This window comes from Lissotriton vulgaris, chromosome 8, assembly GCF_964263255.1.
Source record: "Lissotriton vulgaris chromosome 8, aLisVul1.2, whole genome shotgun sequence".
NCBI classification, from domain to species: Eukaryota; Metazoa; Chordata; class Amphibia; order Caudata; family Salamandridae; genus Lissotriton; species Lissotriton vulgaris.
In genome coordinates, this window is record NC_141696.1 from 147,763,567 (window position 1) to 147,778,940 (window position 15,374).

General features: G+C 52.5%; 1 protein-coding gene across 4 annotated transcripts in view; it reads left to right on the forward strand.

The window, feature by feature from the left end:
• Positions 1–6,997: 6,997 nt before the first annotated feature.
• FCHSD2 (FCH and double SH3 domains 2) overlaps positions 6,998–15,374 on the forward strand; it is a 514,252-nt gene continuing 505,875 nt past the window's right edge. For 3 of the 4 annotated variants that reach the window (XM_086933851.1, XM_086933853.1, XM_086933854.1), the window contains exon 1: positions 7,051–7,354. In XM_086933851.1, the coding sequence (XP_086789977.1) occupies positions 7,334–7,354 (21 nt within the window). In that variant the 5' untranslated portion in view covers positions 7,051–7,333. Of the gene's footprint in view, positions 7,355–15,374 lie in introns of all 4 variants that reach the window. The other variant, XM_086933852.1, reaches the window with a different exon arrangement.

Sequence of the window (15,374 nt, forward strand, 5' to 3'; positions counted from 1 at the left end):
CTTGATTGGAATGAAGTGGAAAGTCTGAAAACACTCAATTTAAAAAGGAACAACATGAGGGGGTTAATTTTGCCATAGAAAGTATGATTAGTGCTTCAGAAAGAAAAATTAGGGATCATTTTGAGTGACTTCTCAAATCCCCTTCTATTTCATTAAAAAAATTCTGACATGCAGACTGAAACATGCACTTTGAATACCAGCAGCAGACGTCCCTGGTGAGCAGTAGCTTTACTACAGTGATCTAATGTGCAACTAGAGTGCTAACATTCAGAATTTATGGCAAATGTGTGACACATCTGAATGCCTTCTTGATGGAACCAAAGTAAACAAGCATTGAAAATGCAATAGATCTCGCCCTCGTTTAAGTTAAAGCCATTCTGTTTGTAATGAGGTGGCTTTTTAGCTTTGCTTTTATTAGTGTTTTTTCAACTTTCATGTAAATAACGCACCGTTTTCACCAAATCGACTTTGCCCAAGCACACCCTTCCCTTCAGCCAACAAATCCCAAAAATTCGGCACACCTGCCGATCCACACTCCCTACAGCTCACCCAAGCCCCGTCCCTCTAGCGCAACTGGAACACCCCAAATTCACCTTCTCCATGCGCACCAAAAACTCCCATTGAATAACATGGCAATTCGCTACTCCGCACAAAAATTGCTCTTTAAAGCACTTCCACTGCTCCGATCCGCTTCAAACTTGGCTGGACACTAGTTCCAGCGATTTCCTAACATCTCACCAAAATTCAGCCCAATCCATCCACTGGAACGGGGACGAATTTCAACCCGAATACGCGCCCCTCGCAAACACACAAAAAAGCCATAAAACGGCCAAATCTCGACCAAAAACCGCCAAAATCCCTCAAAACCTTGCCAACACCAATACGCACGAAACTGAACCGGCCCCTCAGCCCTAGGCTCTGGGAACCCTACTTAATTGACCCAAAAGCCCTAAAAAAGCAACATAATACACACGAAAACGCCCTAACAACCCTAAAATGCATATAAGTATATGTATGCATGCATTTATGTTTGTATTTATATAGATATACAGATGATATATGTTTATATATGTATGTATATATATATATTCACTGAAAAAACCATAGGTTATAGACCATATATAGTTAGGAATTAGCATTTACAAAACCTTGAAAATTCACTGAAAAAACCATAGGTTATAGACCATATATAGTTAGGAATTCGCATTTACAAAACCTTATTTTACTCACACAAAACCATTGAAATTCCATATATAGTTAGTTGCACTAACTATATATCGCGCACCCGCAATCCACTGCTGATGATGTCACATATTACATCATTCATGACATGGTCAGTGACATCACTGATGACATCACTGATGACATCTCAAATGACATCACTGATGACATCACTGATGACAACATCCAGTGACTGTATGTTTCTGTAAAGTTAAAATATGTCTTAAATATTGAAGAATGAGTGGATGTATAAGTGTCTGGATGAAGGATTTAGTAGGTGCATGACTGACTGTATGAGTGAGTGATTAAATGTGTCTCACTGAGTGCATGGGTTAGTGACTAAACTGTCTTAATTTGTGCATCATTATGTCTGTTGTTCTGTAAACTGTTGCATGTGTTGATAAGTAGCTATATGAGTAACTATATGGGTTATTGATTGGTTGCCCAAGTATTTGTATGGGAGACTGAGTGTGTGTGTGGGTGGCTGGGAGGTGTATGACTCTGTGCATAGATGTGTGAGCAGTTGATTCACTAGATGTATGGTTTCAAAAGTGCATGTGGAAACAGCTGTATGGGAGGTTGACTGTGTGCATGAGTGTATTGGTGAGTGAATGGATATCTCAGTGCTACATGTCAAAGTAAGTACATATGTAAAACACAGTACATGTGAGAGTTGACATATATAAATAACTGTGCATAAGAGCCAGTGAATGTGTGAGTGGCTGTATGGATCATTGTGAACTTGTATCAGGGATTGTATAAGAGAGTAAATATGTGTTAGTATATGTTTGAATAAGTAAAGTTTGTATAACTGTATAGTTGAGGAAATGGAGGTGTGATTGATTCTTTGCATGACTGACTAGGTGTGTGAGTAACTCCATGGATGAGTGACAGTCTGTGAGTGTCTGTTTACACTGATTGTATCTAAGGTTATATTAGAGTCTGAAGAGGTTCATCCTATTATCACATGAATGATATCATCAGTGATGTGATCAGTAATGTCAAATGAGATGTCATCAGTGATGTCATTTGAGATGTCATCAGTGGTCATTTGAGATGTCATCAGTGATGTCATCAGTGATGTCACTGACCATGTCATGAATGATGTAATATGTGACATCATCAGCAGTGGATTGCGGGTGCGCGATATATAGTTAGTGCAACTAACTATATATGGAATTTCAATGGTTTTGTGTGAGTAAAATAAGGTTTTGTAAATGCGAATTCCTAACTATATATGGTCTATAACCTATGGTTTTTTCAGTGAATATATATATATATATAATGAGGGGCATCATATATACATCAAAAACGCAAAATTAATGGTAATGATGAATAACCAAAGGGCAAGTACTCAAGTTATTGACCACTGGACAAACCACATAGAACGTTTCAGTGGAGCAGCTAGGGCGCCACAAGCGGGTGCTCAGACATGGATCAGTGACACAACATGGATGTCGTGCCATGGAAGCGCCACAGTGACAGACTATCCCCGCCGTCCCCATCATAACGCTGCCGGAAGATAAGGGCCCAGGACATGAGAAAAGCTGAGCAGCGAACGGGAGAAGAGCATTCCGACCCTGACTTCCATGCGAGAAAGTGGAGGCATTTCATGAGGGCATTTAGAGCACTCAGTGCTATCCACCCAGTTCCACCCACTAAAGAGACCAAGTTTATACCCCAGAGCCACCACAGTGACCATCTATGCTTGCCAGGTGGACATTACGGCAGATAGTGGGAAACCGAAGGAAATCAGAGCTAGACCAGTAGTTGGGCAGAAGCACATGACACCATAACTGTGGTCCGGACACTAGGACCACATTGTCCTGCACCCTCAAGGCACACACCGTGCCACACCCCACCAACAGTGTGTAGTCACAGCAAGATTTCAAAACGCAGGTCCTGCACCACCCTGAGAAGTAAAGCGCAACCAAATCTGCCTACTGCCCAAGGAAGGGGGTCCCTGAAGAGGGCACATGCAAGATATGGCCGGTTGCCACACAGCATTCAAGAAGAGGTGAACAAAATCAGCGACTGGCCTGATCATTCCCAAACTAGATCCAACACCTGAGGCCAGTAGCTAGACTAATACAGACAATTGACCACTGAGAGGCCATGAAGACAGGCCCTGAAGAAAGTGCATGCAGCTGCACCCAGAAGGAGAACAGAATCAACCTACTAGACGTCTCACCTGCATAGCTCTGAAGATGGCGCATGCCACTGCACCCAGGAAATTCGACGCGAGCATTTGGAATACTCACCAGCAAAAGTGGAAAGAAAGTGCAAGCTGAAGCACTAAGTAGACAGAGGAGAAGGAAGTGTGTCCTGCCGGTTCACACTGAGAAACCTGATGGCCGAACAAACCCAGAAAGAGGGAAGATCAAGAGTGGTCAGGCCTCGTAGGTGCGCTTAGGAGGAATCGAGCCATGGACGTAAGGCATCTATAGATATGAAGAAGTCACTGAGGTGAAACAAGGATGGCCTGGAGACAGCACAGCAGGGGAACCGCGAGCAAGCCGCAAACATGTGCCAACCGAGTCTTTGCCCCACGACCAGTGGCAGGACTGGGAGTCAACATCAAGCATGCACAACCCAAGTCTCTGCCTGAAAGAACCGGACGTAAGCCACAAACATGCGCAAACCATGTCTCTGCCTGAAGCCCATCGGGAGAACCGGAAGTAAGCCACGTGCATACACAAACCAAGTCTCTGCCCAAAGTCCAGGGAGAGAACTGGGAATAAACTGCAGGCATGCGCTAACCAAGTTTCTGTCCCACATGTCCCAACAGAACTGTCCAGACACTGGTTCTGGCGGCTCAGCAACCCAGAGTATTCATGCTGAAGGATTCAGGTGCATCTACAAAGAATGTAAGCACCAGACTGCCATCACTCCAACTTGTTGACTACCCGAGAAGTACCAGTAACAAGTATGTCCACCAACCACCACCTGCTTACCCTGCCTGATCTCGGTGGCGAGAGCGCATCTTGATCAGGACCCATCTAGCCCTACGGTTGCACAAGCGACTAGGGAGTGGGTCCTCTGCGGTCTTGCAGTGGCCCAGAAATGACACGCAAGCAGTTCCAGCACAGACCACCCACAGTCCATTGGCAACCAAACCAAGGGGCCTCCACATGTGCGAGAGATAGACTTGACACTGCCCCACCGATGGATGTCAGGAGCTAGTGGGGCCCAAGAGTGGAGACTTCAACAGATTGCAGCACACCAAGACTGTCTTCAATGAGACAAGCAACACCACCAATGCAAGCCTCGTGATGGACTCCGGCAACGCTCCTTACGCACCCCGTTTCTGAACTGTTGAAAACCAGCCACAAATCATCTAGCGCACCAGCAGAGTGGACCAACTCCACACGACGGACAAGACTTCCGATGGCATGCAGCCAGAAGGCTTTGGACGTCCTTGGACCCGTGTTTGTGTCCGGTCTTGAAGAGGTTAAAGTACGAATGCGAGCAGAGATGTCCTGCCGCAGCCAGCGCCATCTGCCCAGGCACCCACTGCTTCCTGCAGAATGAGTCTAGAAACTGATGGACTACGCGGTATCGAGTTTGTTTTGCTTTATTTCCACAGGGGGTGGACTTCTCCTTTTGGTTTGGATTTTGGGAGGAATGTAGTGCCCTGCTGGGCACGTCATAGAGCCGCTCCTTGCTAGGGGCAGTGTCTACATCCACCCCACAGCCATCCACCACAGGTGTCACTGGTCAGGTTATGCTGCCAATATAAGGGGCTGGGAGCGCACGCCCTGGGCCAATTCTACCTCCAGAGTAGCATGGGGGACAAGAAACACGGCACCGCACCTGACCACGGGTCCAACCATGAACATTTAAGACCAGTCCCATGTGTCTGTCTCCAAAGTCTCGGCGTATGCTCCACATCCTGTGATTCTGGGCAAATCACTAAATCTCCCCGTGCCTACCAAAAAATGAATGTGTCTTTGTGTAATGTAACTGGTGCTCATGTAAAGCGCTCCAATATCTTCGGGGTCAAGTTCGCGCTATATAAAACTGCAAAATAAAACCTTATTTGTAAACCCTTTAACACAGCATGGGAAATGTGGTGCGCTCAGATGATCCAAAGGTATATTTATTTTTCCAAACACAAGTTAATGTCCGGACTTTTCTCTTTGGGTTAAGAAGAAATAGCAGCATTTCTTCCTGCTCCTTTTGACAGACTTAGAAGTTGGGGCTGCTGGGGAGTCCTGGACTAGACTACCGCCCACAAACATCAGCCTTGTAATTATTTCTCACAATTTTACTACCTCATGTATTTTGTTTGCTTTTTCCTCTTGTGCACTTTTTACTACCTCATGTATTTTTGGTTGCTCACAATTTTTACTACCTCATGTATTTTGTTTGATCACAAATGTCACTATTACCTTATGTAACGTAAGGTATGCTTTTGTAATCTGTTCTTTTGTAATGTTTCTCATTATGTTTCATTTCTGTTCCTTTTGTGAAGCGCTCTGACACCTTCGGGTAAAGTCCGCGCTATATAAAAATGCATAAATAAATAAATAAATAAAATAAATTTCATTTCCGCCTCCTCATATCACCTCCTCTTTTTTTTGCACATTTATATAGCGCGAACTGGAGCCGAAGGAATTGCAGCGCGCCCTGCTCCTGGAGGCCCGGGCCCCTCTCATCCCTTCATTGAAGCCCAGCCGGCTCCGTCCCCATTCCGGGCTGCGTTTGACGGCTCCCGCCGTCTGCCTCGCATTAAAGCCCTCCCGCCTCCCAGGCTTTCTTCCCACCTCCTCCTCCTCATAGGTTCGTTTGCCCTCCTCTTCCAGGAACTTTTCCCTCCTCGGACCTGTGTCTCCGCCTTCTTGGCGCTAGCCCTCCTCCTGTCTGTGCATTGCTCCCCCCGCTCCATCTGCCGCCCCTTCCCCGGGTCCTCCCCCCTGCCCGTCTGTGCCCCTCCTCTTCTGGCTCTGGGGCCTCCCCCTGACTGACTCTACTCCCTCTGCCCAGGCGTACCTGCAGCCCCCTTCTCCCCTGGTCTCAATGTGTCCTGTCCCTCACTTCCTTTATTTATTTATTTATTTATTTTATTTATGCATTTTTATATAGCGCGGACTTTACCCGAAGGCGTCAGAGCGCTTCACATTAGGAACAGAATGGGCTTCCTTCCACCACATGCCCCCGGCCCTCAGTTCCTGCAACCCCCTCTGTTATCAGGGACATCATCAGCACCTCCTTGATGGGACCCTTCATTGTGCCCGTGACTCCTCCTCCAGGGTGAGCCCCCACCTCTCCATCTCTGTGGCTCACCTCCTCTTCCACTGAAACCCCCTCCCTGGGTCTGCGTCCCTCCACTTTCCTAGAAACCTCCCCACCTGGTCTGGCCAGCCCTCCTTCTAGGGTTCCCTCCCAGTCCGACCCCTCCTCCCTGGGAACAGCACCTCCTGTCTCCGGCTCCTCCCGCGCCCCCTGGGCCCCTCCTCTCTCCCCCCAGGACCATCCGTCCCTCCTCCTCTGGACTCTGCGACTCCCCTATCTCCCCCTCAGTCCCTCCTCCCCGGTGCTCTGCATACCTCCTCCCTCTCCTCCATCCCTCCTCCTCTGAGCTCTGCGCTCCTCCTTTCACCCTCCATCCCTCCTCCTCTCCTCTCTACGCTCCTCCTCTCTTTGCTCCGTCCCTCCTCCCTCTCCTCCGTCCCTCCTCCCTCTCCTCCATCCCTCCTCCTCTGTGCTCTGTGCTCCTCCCCTCTCCCCTCCGTCCCTCCTCCCTCTCCTCCGTCCCTCCTCCTCGGTGCTCCCCGTCCCTCCCCTCCCCGGGCTCCGCGCTCCTCCTCCGTCTCTCCCCGCTGCGCTGTTATTCTCCGGGCCTCTCTGTGTGGTGCACGGCGGGCTCTCCTCCCTCCCTCGCTCCCGCCGGCCGCCAGGGTCCGCTCTGCTGCATGGAGGAGACCCGGGCGGGCCTCGACCGGCGATGCCGCTGCTGAGGCGGGCAGGGCGGCAGCAGAGCAGCGGCTCCCCCGGCGCCGGGCCGCTCTGAAGCGGAGCCCGGGCTCCCCGCGCCCCCGGGGGCCAGAGCAGCGCCCGAGGCTCCTCTCGCACCAGGGATTTATGGTTCTCCCGGACCTGCAGGATCACCATGCAGCCCCCGCCGAGAAAGGTGAGCCCTGGCCGCGCTCCCGCCTCCCTCTGCGGCGCCCCGGACCCCCCTGGAAGGGGTGCAGGGCACGGGCTCTTGAGAGGGGTGACCCTACATGAGAAGGGCAACGGAGCCCTGTAGCACAGGCAACAAGAAAATCTGCCAAGGGGGAGAACTCGGCCCATAAGCCACCACCTACTACCTGCCAAAGGCCCCCAATAGTGAAAGCAAACTGTTTTGGTTGAGGGGGTGCATGCATGTTTCTCGCGGCGGGTCCATGTTGCATGAGTCTGTTTCACTGGAACATGCATCCTGTGTCTAGTATTAAACAATGACTTTGAGCAAGATATCGATAGGTTTTTGGGGGAGGGAGAAGGTAAGGACCCTGCTTCTGGGCAGGACAAGGAGGTAAGGACCCTGCATCTGGAGAGGACAGGGAGGTAAGGACCCTGCATCTGGAGAGGACAGGGAGGTAAGGACCCTGCATCTGGGCAGGACAGGGAGGTAAGGACCCAGCATCTGGACAGGACAGGGAGGTAAGGACCCAGCATCTGGACAGGACAGGGAGGTAAGGACCCTGCATCTGGACAGGGCAGGGAGGTAAGGACCCTGCATCTGGACAGGGCAGGGAGGTAAGGACCCTGCATCTGGACAGGGCAGGGAGGTAAGGACCCTGCATCTGGACAGGACAGGGAGGTAAGGACCCTGCATCTGGACAGGACAGGGAGGTAAGGACCCTGCATCTGGACAGGACAGGGAGGTAAGGACCCTGCATCTGGACAGGACAGGGAGGTAAGGAACCTGCATCTGGACAGGGAGGTAGGGAACCTGCAGCTGGACAGGACAGGGAGGTAAGGATCCTGCAGCTGGACAGGACAGGGAAGTAAGGAACCTGCATATGGACAGGGCAGGGAGGTAAGGATCCTGCATTAGGGCATGGAGGTAAGGACCCTGCATTTGGACAGGGCAGGGAGGTAATGATCCTGCATCAGGGCAGGGAGGTAAGGATCCTGCATCTGGACAGGGCAGGGAGGTAAAGACCCTCCTTCTAGACAGGACCGAGGTAAGGACCCTGCTTTAGGACAGGGGGTAAAGATCCTCCCTCTGGGCAGGACAGGGGGTAAGGATCCTGCTTTTGGACAGGGACATGGGGCAAAGACCCTCCTTCTGGACAGGGGTAAGGATCCTGCTTTTGGACAGGGGGTAGAGACCCTGCTTTTGGACAGGGACAGGGGGTAAAGACCCTGCTTTTGGACAGGGACAGGGGGTAAAGACCCTGCTTTTGGACAGGGACATGGGGTAAAGACCCTGCTTTTGGACAGGGACATGGGGTAAAGACCCTGCTTTTGGACAGGGACATGGGGTAAAGATCCTGCTTTTGGACAGGGACATGGGGTAAAGACCCTGCTTTTGGACAGGGACATGGGGTAAAGACCCTGCTTTTGGACAGGGACATGGGGTAAAGACCCTGCTTTTGGACAGGGACATGGGGTAAAGATCCTGCTTTTGGACAGGGACATGGGGTAAAGATCCTGCTTTTGGACAGGGACATGGGGTAAAGATCCTGCTTTTGGACAGGGGTAAGGATCCTGCTTTTGGACAGGGGGTAAAGACCCTGCTTAGGGACAGGGGGTAAAGACCCTGCTTTTGGACAGGGACATGGGGTAAAGACCCTGCTTTTGGACAGGGACAGGGGGTAAAGACCCTGCTTTTGGACAGGGACAGGGGGTAAAGACCCTGCTTTTGGACAGGGACATGGGGTAAATACCCTGCTTTTGGACAGGGGGCAAAGATCCTGCTTTTGGGCAGGGCAGGGGGAAAGGATCCTGCTTTTGGACAGGGGGTAAAGATCCTCCTGGGCAGGTCAGGGGGTAAGGATCCTGCTGCTTGACAGGTCGTACGTAGTACGGTTGTTCCATGTTGCTGGCGCGTGTTCGTGTTTACTTGGGCAGAAGCACACATCAGGGGGGTGCAGCTTTTCTTCATGCAGTGGATGCAGGAGCCTTCTGGAGCACGGGGGTCTGCCATGTGTCTGAATCACCTTTAAAGTAGGACGAATGGGAGACTGAGGGGGTGAGGGGGGGCCGGGCCGGGGTCAGTGGTTCTGCACTGTTCGGGAGCTCTTCAACTCGAAGCGTTCATTGGCTCTGAAACCTTCATTTTTAGGATACAGGGATTCCCAAGCGTTCCACTCATGGTTCCCAGGAATGTACTGGGATTCCGAAGTCATATCCCAAAGTTTGCGGGTTCTGAAGCTCGCGGATTCTAGAGTCGATGGATTCTAGAGTTCATGACCTCTGAAGGCCGCTGGGTTCATGGATAGAGCACGCCGTCGGTTCTGGCATTGTACAACCTGTGGATGCTTACGTTTAGGCACTGTGCATCTTCCAGCCCCCAGGGTTCTGTGTCTGCTGCCCCCAGGGTTCTGTGTCTGCAGCCCCCAGGGTACTGTGTCTGCAGCCCCCAGGGTACTGTGTCTGCAGCCCCCAGGGTACTGTGTCTGCAGCCCCCAGGGTACTGTGTCTGCAGCCCCCAGGGTACTGTGTCTGCAGCCCCCAGGGTACTGTGTCTGCAGCCCCCAGGGTACTGTGTCTGCAGCCCCCAGGGTTCATTGTCTGCAGCCCCCAGGGTTCATTGTCTGCAGCCCCCAGGGTTCATTGTCTGCAGCCCCCAGGGTTCTGTGTCTGCAGCCCCCAGGGTTCTGTGTCTGCAGCCCCCAGGGTTCTGTGTCTGCAGCCCCCAGGGTTCTGTGTCTGCAGTCCCCAGGGTTCTGTGTCTGCAGCCCCAAGCGTTCAGTGTCTGCAGCCCCCAGGGTTCAGTGTCTGCAGCCCCCAGGGTTCAGTGTCTGCAGCCCCCAGGGTTCAGTGTCTGCAGCCCCCCGGGTTCAGTGTCTGCAGCCCCCCGGGTTCAGTGTCTGCAGCCCCCCGGGTTCAGTGTCTGCAGCCCCCCGGGTTCTGTGTCTGCAGCCCCTAGGGTTCTGTGTCTGCAGCCCCTAGGGTTCTGTGTCTGCAGCCCCTAGGGTTCTGTGTCTGCAGCCCCCAGGGTTCTGTGTCTGCAGCCCCCAGGGTTCTGTGACTGCAGCCCCCAGGGTTCTGTGTCTGCAGCCCCCAGGGTTCTGTGTCTGCAGCCCCCAGGGTTCTGTGTCTGCAGCCCCCAGGGTTCTGTGTCTGCAGCCCCCAGGGTTCTGTGTCTGCAGCCCCCCGGGTTCTGTGTCTGCAGCCCCCCGGGTTCTGTGTCTGCAGCCCCCCGGGTTCTGTGTCTGCTACCCTTAGGGTTCTGTGTCTGCAGCCTTTGGGTGCTAGAGACTAGGTACTCTGCAGCCTTTAGGCCCTAGGGTTCTATGTCTGCAGCCCTTAGGGTTCTGTGTCTGCAGCCTCTAGGGTTCTGTGTCTGTAGCCCCTAGGGTTCTGTGTCTGCTACCCTTAGGGTCCTGTGTCTACAGCCTTTGGGTGCTAGAGACTAGGTTCTCTGCAGCCTTCAGCTCCTAGGGTCAGCCTCCAGCCCCTAGGGTTCTGTGTCTGCAGCCTCTAGGGTTCTGTGTCTGCAGCCCCGAGGGTTCTGTGTCTGCAGCCCCTAGGGTTCTGTGTCTGTTACCCTTAGTGTTCTCTGTCTGCAGCCTTTGGGTGCTAGAGACTAGGAACTCTGCAGCCTTTAGGCCCTAGGGTTCTATGTACCCTTAGGGCCCTGTGTCTACAGCCTTTGGGTGCTAGAGACTAGGTTCTCTGCAGCCTTTAGCTCCTACGGTCAGCCTTCAGCCCCTATGGTTCTGTGTCTGCAGCCCCTATGGTTCTGTGTCTGCAGCCCCAGGGTACTGTGTCTGCAGCCCCCAGGGTTCTGTGTCTGCAGCCCCCAGGGTTCTGTGTCTGCAGCCCCCAGGGTTCTGTGTTTGCAGTCCCCAGGGTTCTGTGTTTGCAGCCCCAAGCGTTCAGTGTCTGCAGCCCCCCGGGTTCTGTGTATGCAGCCCCCCGGGTTCTGTGTCTGCAGCCCCTAGGGTTCTGTGTCTGCAGCCCCTAGGGTTCTGTGTCTGCAGCCCCTAGGGTTCTGTGTCTGCAGCCCCCCGGGTTCTGTGTCTGCAGCCCCTAGGGTTCTGTGTCTGCAGCCCCTAGGGTTCTGTGTCTGCAGCCCCTAGGGTTCTGTGTCTGCAGCCCCTAGGGTTCTGTGTCTGCAGCCCCCAGGGTTCTGTGTCTGCAGCCCCCAGGGTTCTGTGTCTGCTACCCTTAGGGTTCTGTGTCTGCAGCCTTTGGGTGCTAGAGACTAGGTACTCTGCAGCCTTTAGGCCCTAGGGTTCTATGTCTGCAGCCCTTAGGGTTATGTGTCTGCAGCCCCTAGGGTTCTGTGTCTGCAGCCCCTAGGGTTCTGTGTCTGCAGCCCCTAGGGTTCTGTGTCTGCAGCCCCTAGGGTTCTGTGTCTGCAGCCCCTAGGGTTCTGTGTCTGCAGCCCCTAGGGTTCTGTGTCTGCAGCCCCTAGGGTTCTGTGTCTGCAGCCCCTAGGGTTCTGTGTCTGCAGCCCCCAGGGCTCTGTGTCTGCAGCCCCCAGGGCTCTGTGTCTGCAGCCCCCAGGGCTCTGTGTCTGCAGCCCCCAGGGTTCTGTGTCTGCTACCCTTAGGGTTCTGTGTCTGCAGCCTTTGGGTGCTAGAGACTAGGTACTCTGCAGCCTTTAGGCCCTAGGGTTCTATGTCTGCAGCCCCTAGGGTTATGTGTCTGCAGCCCCTAGGGTTATGTGTCTGCAGCCCCTAGGGTTATGTGTCTGGAGCCCCTAGGGTTATGTGTCTGCAGCCCCTAGGGTTATGTGTCTGCAGCCCCTAGGGTTCTGTGTCTGCTACCCTTAGGGCCCTGTGTCTACAGCCTTTGGGTGCTAGAGACTAGGTTCTCTGCAGCCTTCAGCTCCTAGGGTCAGCCTTCAGCCCCTATGGTTCTGTGTCTGCAGCCCCTATGGTTCTGTGTCTGCAGCCCCTATGGTTCTGTGTCTGCAGCCCCTATGGTTCTGTGTCTGCAGCCCCTATGGTTCTGTGTCTGCAGCCCCTATGGTTCTGTGTCTGCAGCCCCTATGGTTCTGTGTCTGCAGCCCCTAGGGTTCTGTGTCTGCAGCCCCTAGGGTTCTGTGTCTGCAGCCCCTAGGGTTCTGTGTCTGCTACCCTTAGGGTTCTGTGTCTACAGCCTTTGGGTGCTAGAGACTAGGTTCTCTGCAGCCTTCAGCCCCTAGGGTCAGCCTTCAGCCCCTAGGGTCAGCCTTCAGCCCCTAGGGTTCTGTGTCTGCAGCCCCTAGGGTTCTGTGTCTGCAGCCTCTAGGATTCCTAGGGTTCTGTGTCTGCAGCCCCTAGGGTTCTGTGTCTGCTACCTTTTAGGGTTCTGTGTCTACAGCCTTTGGGTGCTAGAGACTAGGTTCTCTGCAGCCTTCAGCCCCTAGGGTCAGCCTTCAGCCCCTAGGGTCAGCCTTCAGTCCCTAGGGTTAGCCTTCAGTCCCTAGGGTTCTGTGTCTGCAGCCCCTAGGGTTCTGTGTCTACAGCCCCTAGGGTTCCTAGGGTTATGTGTCTGCAGCCCCTAGGGTTCTGTGTCTACAGTCTTTGGGTGCTAGAGACTAGGTACTCTGCAGCATTCAGCTCTTAGGGTCAGCCTTCAGCCCCTAGGGTTCTGTGTCTGCAGCCCCTAGGGTTCTGTGTCTGCAGCCCCTAGGGTTCTGTGTCTGCAGCCCCTAGGGTTCTGTGTCTGCAGCCCCTAGGGTTCTGTGCCTGCAGCCTTCGGGTGCTAGAGACTAAGGTCTCTGCAGCCTTCAGCCCCTAGGGTTCTGTGTCTGCAGCCTTTGGGTGCTGGAGACTAGGCACTGTGCAGCCTTCAGCCCCTAGGGTTCTGTGTCTGCAGCCTTTGGGTGCTGGAGACTAGGCACTGTGCAGCCTTCAGCCCCTAGGGTTTTGTGTCTGCAGCCTTTGGGCGCTAGACACTAGGCACTCTGCAGCCTTCAGCTCCTGTGGTTCATTGCAGTCTTCGGAGCTAGCACCTCCCCAGCCTTTGGCTGCTAGAATTAAGGCTCTCTAAAAAGGGTCCCCGGGTCCTAGGGCTCAATGCCTCTGCAGCTTGCAGATAGGGTTACTGCGCTCTACAGCCTCGGATTCTAGGGTTCAGTGTCTCTGCAGCCTTAGGGTGACAGAGTTTAGGCCCTCTAAATCCCCCGCCTCCTAGGGTTCAATGTTTCTGCCCCTTCAGATGCCAGAGGCCAGGCACTCTGCAGTTTTCAGGCCCTAGAGTTCAATGTTTCTGCAGCCTTTGGAAAATAGAGTTCTGGTGCTCTGCTACCCCACGTGGTTGCGTTTAGGCACTCTACAGCCAGCCTTCAGGTCCCGTGGTGCAGACACTGTGCAGCCTGAGGGTACTGAAGTTTAGGCCCTGTGCTGCGTACAGCTCTCATGGTTCAGTGTCCCAGCAGTCCTCTGAATCTCACGTTCAGGCACTCTCCAGTCTTCAGAGTTTAGGGTTTAATCTCAGGCTTCAGTTTAGGACTTGTGCTGCCAGCAGCCTCCACGCCTGTCGGATTCAGCATCCTCTTTAGAGAATCTGCAGCACTGTGATTCCCTGGGTCACAGATGCAGAATCGCTAAGTCCTGTGCACAGGAATTCTGCTGAATTTCGGATCCCATGTGAACTCTAAAGCAATCTGGTCTGAAGTCCAAGATGCAGGCGGCCTGAGTCCAGGGGCACGGGCGGCCTGAAGCCTTCATATTTTAGTCTTCAGTATCCTCAGACATTTCTAGATCCTGCCGCCTTTCTGCATTTATCATACACGTACTACACTTCCCTGAGATCCGCAGAGTTCAGGCATTTGTTCTTGCTGTCTGATTCCGCTCAAGGCTTCAGTATTCTGCGCCTTCCAAATCCAAGGTTCTGGAATTCTGTAGCAATGGATCCCCAAGCTTGTGTATTCTGCACTTCTAGATCCCCGCCTTAGGAGATCCGAGGCCCTGACATCCTACGCTTTTGGGATCATCCTACCTTAAGGATCTAGGCTAAGGGGTTCCGCTGCCTTCAGGTTGGAGGTTTCAGGGTCTTTCATCTTCAGTTCCTTGGCTTAAAGATTTTTAAGCTGTCAGATCTTTGGTTCCAGGGTTCCAGCTAAACTTTTGATCATTGGCCTGATAGATTCCAAGGTCATGGGGTTTAGGGATTCGGAATTCTTTACATCTCAGAATGTATGGAATCTACAAGCCTGAGGTCCTCGCGTTTGTGGATTCTGCGTCCTTCAGTTCCAGTTTATTGATTTTGACGGCTTCAGATACCAGAGTTGGTGAATTATGAACCCTCTGGATCCACAGATCAGGGAATCTGCGTCTTATGGGTTCTAGACCTTAAGATCTGCGCTGCTTTGGGGTTCCAGGACTTTGATCCAGCTCAACCTTCGCGCTCTGGAGTTAGATCACTCCGCGGACTTCGGTTCCCAGGCCTCAGGTATGCTTCAACTCTTCAAATCTCGGTTCACAGGGATTCTGCTGCCAGTAGACCAGGGACACAGGAAGTGTGATAATGAAGGAATACATTATGCAGCATTAAAAAGCACACTATGTGGCATAACATGGCACATTCCATAGCAGTGATTCGCTATTTAGTCATTTTAGCACTTGTTAATAAAGTCTGGGCATTAGTTGCACCTCTTAAATAAACCACTGATGGCGGCCAATTCACCTATGCACATGGTCTGCCATTGTGCCACGCAGCTTATGTTTTTTTTTGCTTTGTATTAAAGTTCCTTTGATCCCTATGAGCTGGATAGGCTTAATTGGAGTTATTGAAAATAATACAGCAGTCTTTGGCGGATTGCACCGTCGCCATAGAATCACACACTTTCAGTCGCCATGCATTAAATCCAGTAGCCCATGCATTCCATTGTCTCTAGATCTGTAACCTTGAAATATTGAAAACCGGAGGTTTTGCAGACTGTGTCCAAAGTATCCATAAGGTCGTGTTAAAGAACTCGCTACCAAGTGTTGGGGGGTCTGCTGTGTTCCACATTTTATTCTCGGCGTGTTTGCTTATTGTGGTGCAAGGGTGGACGC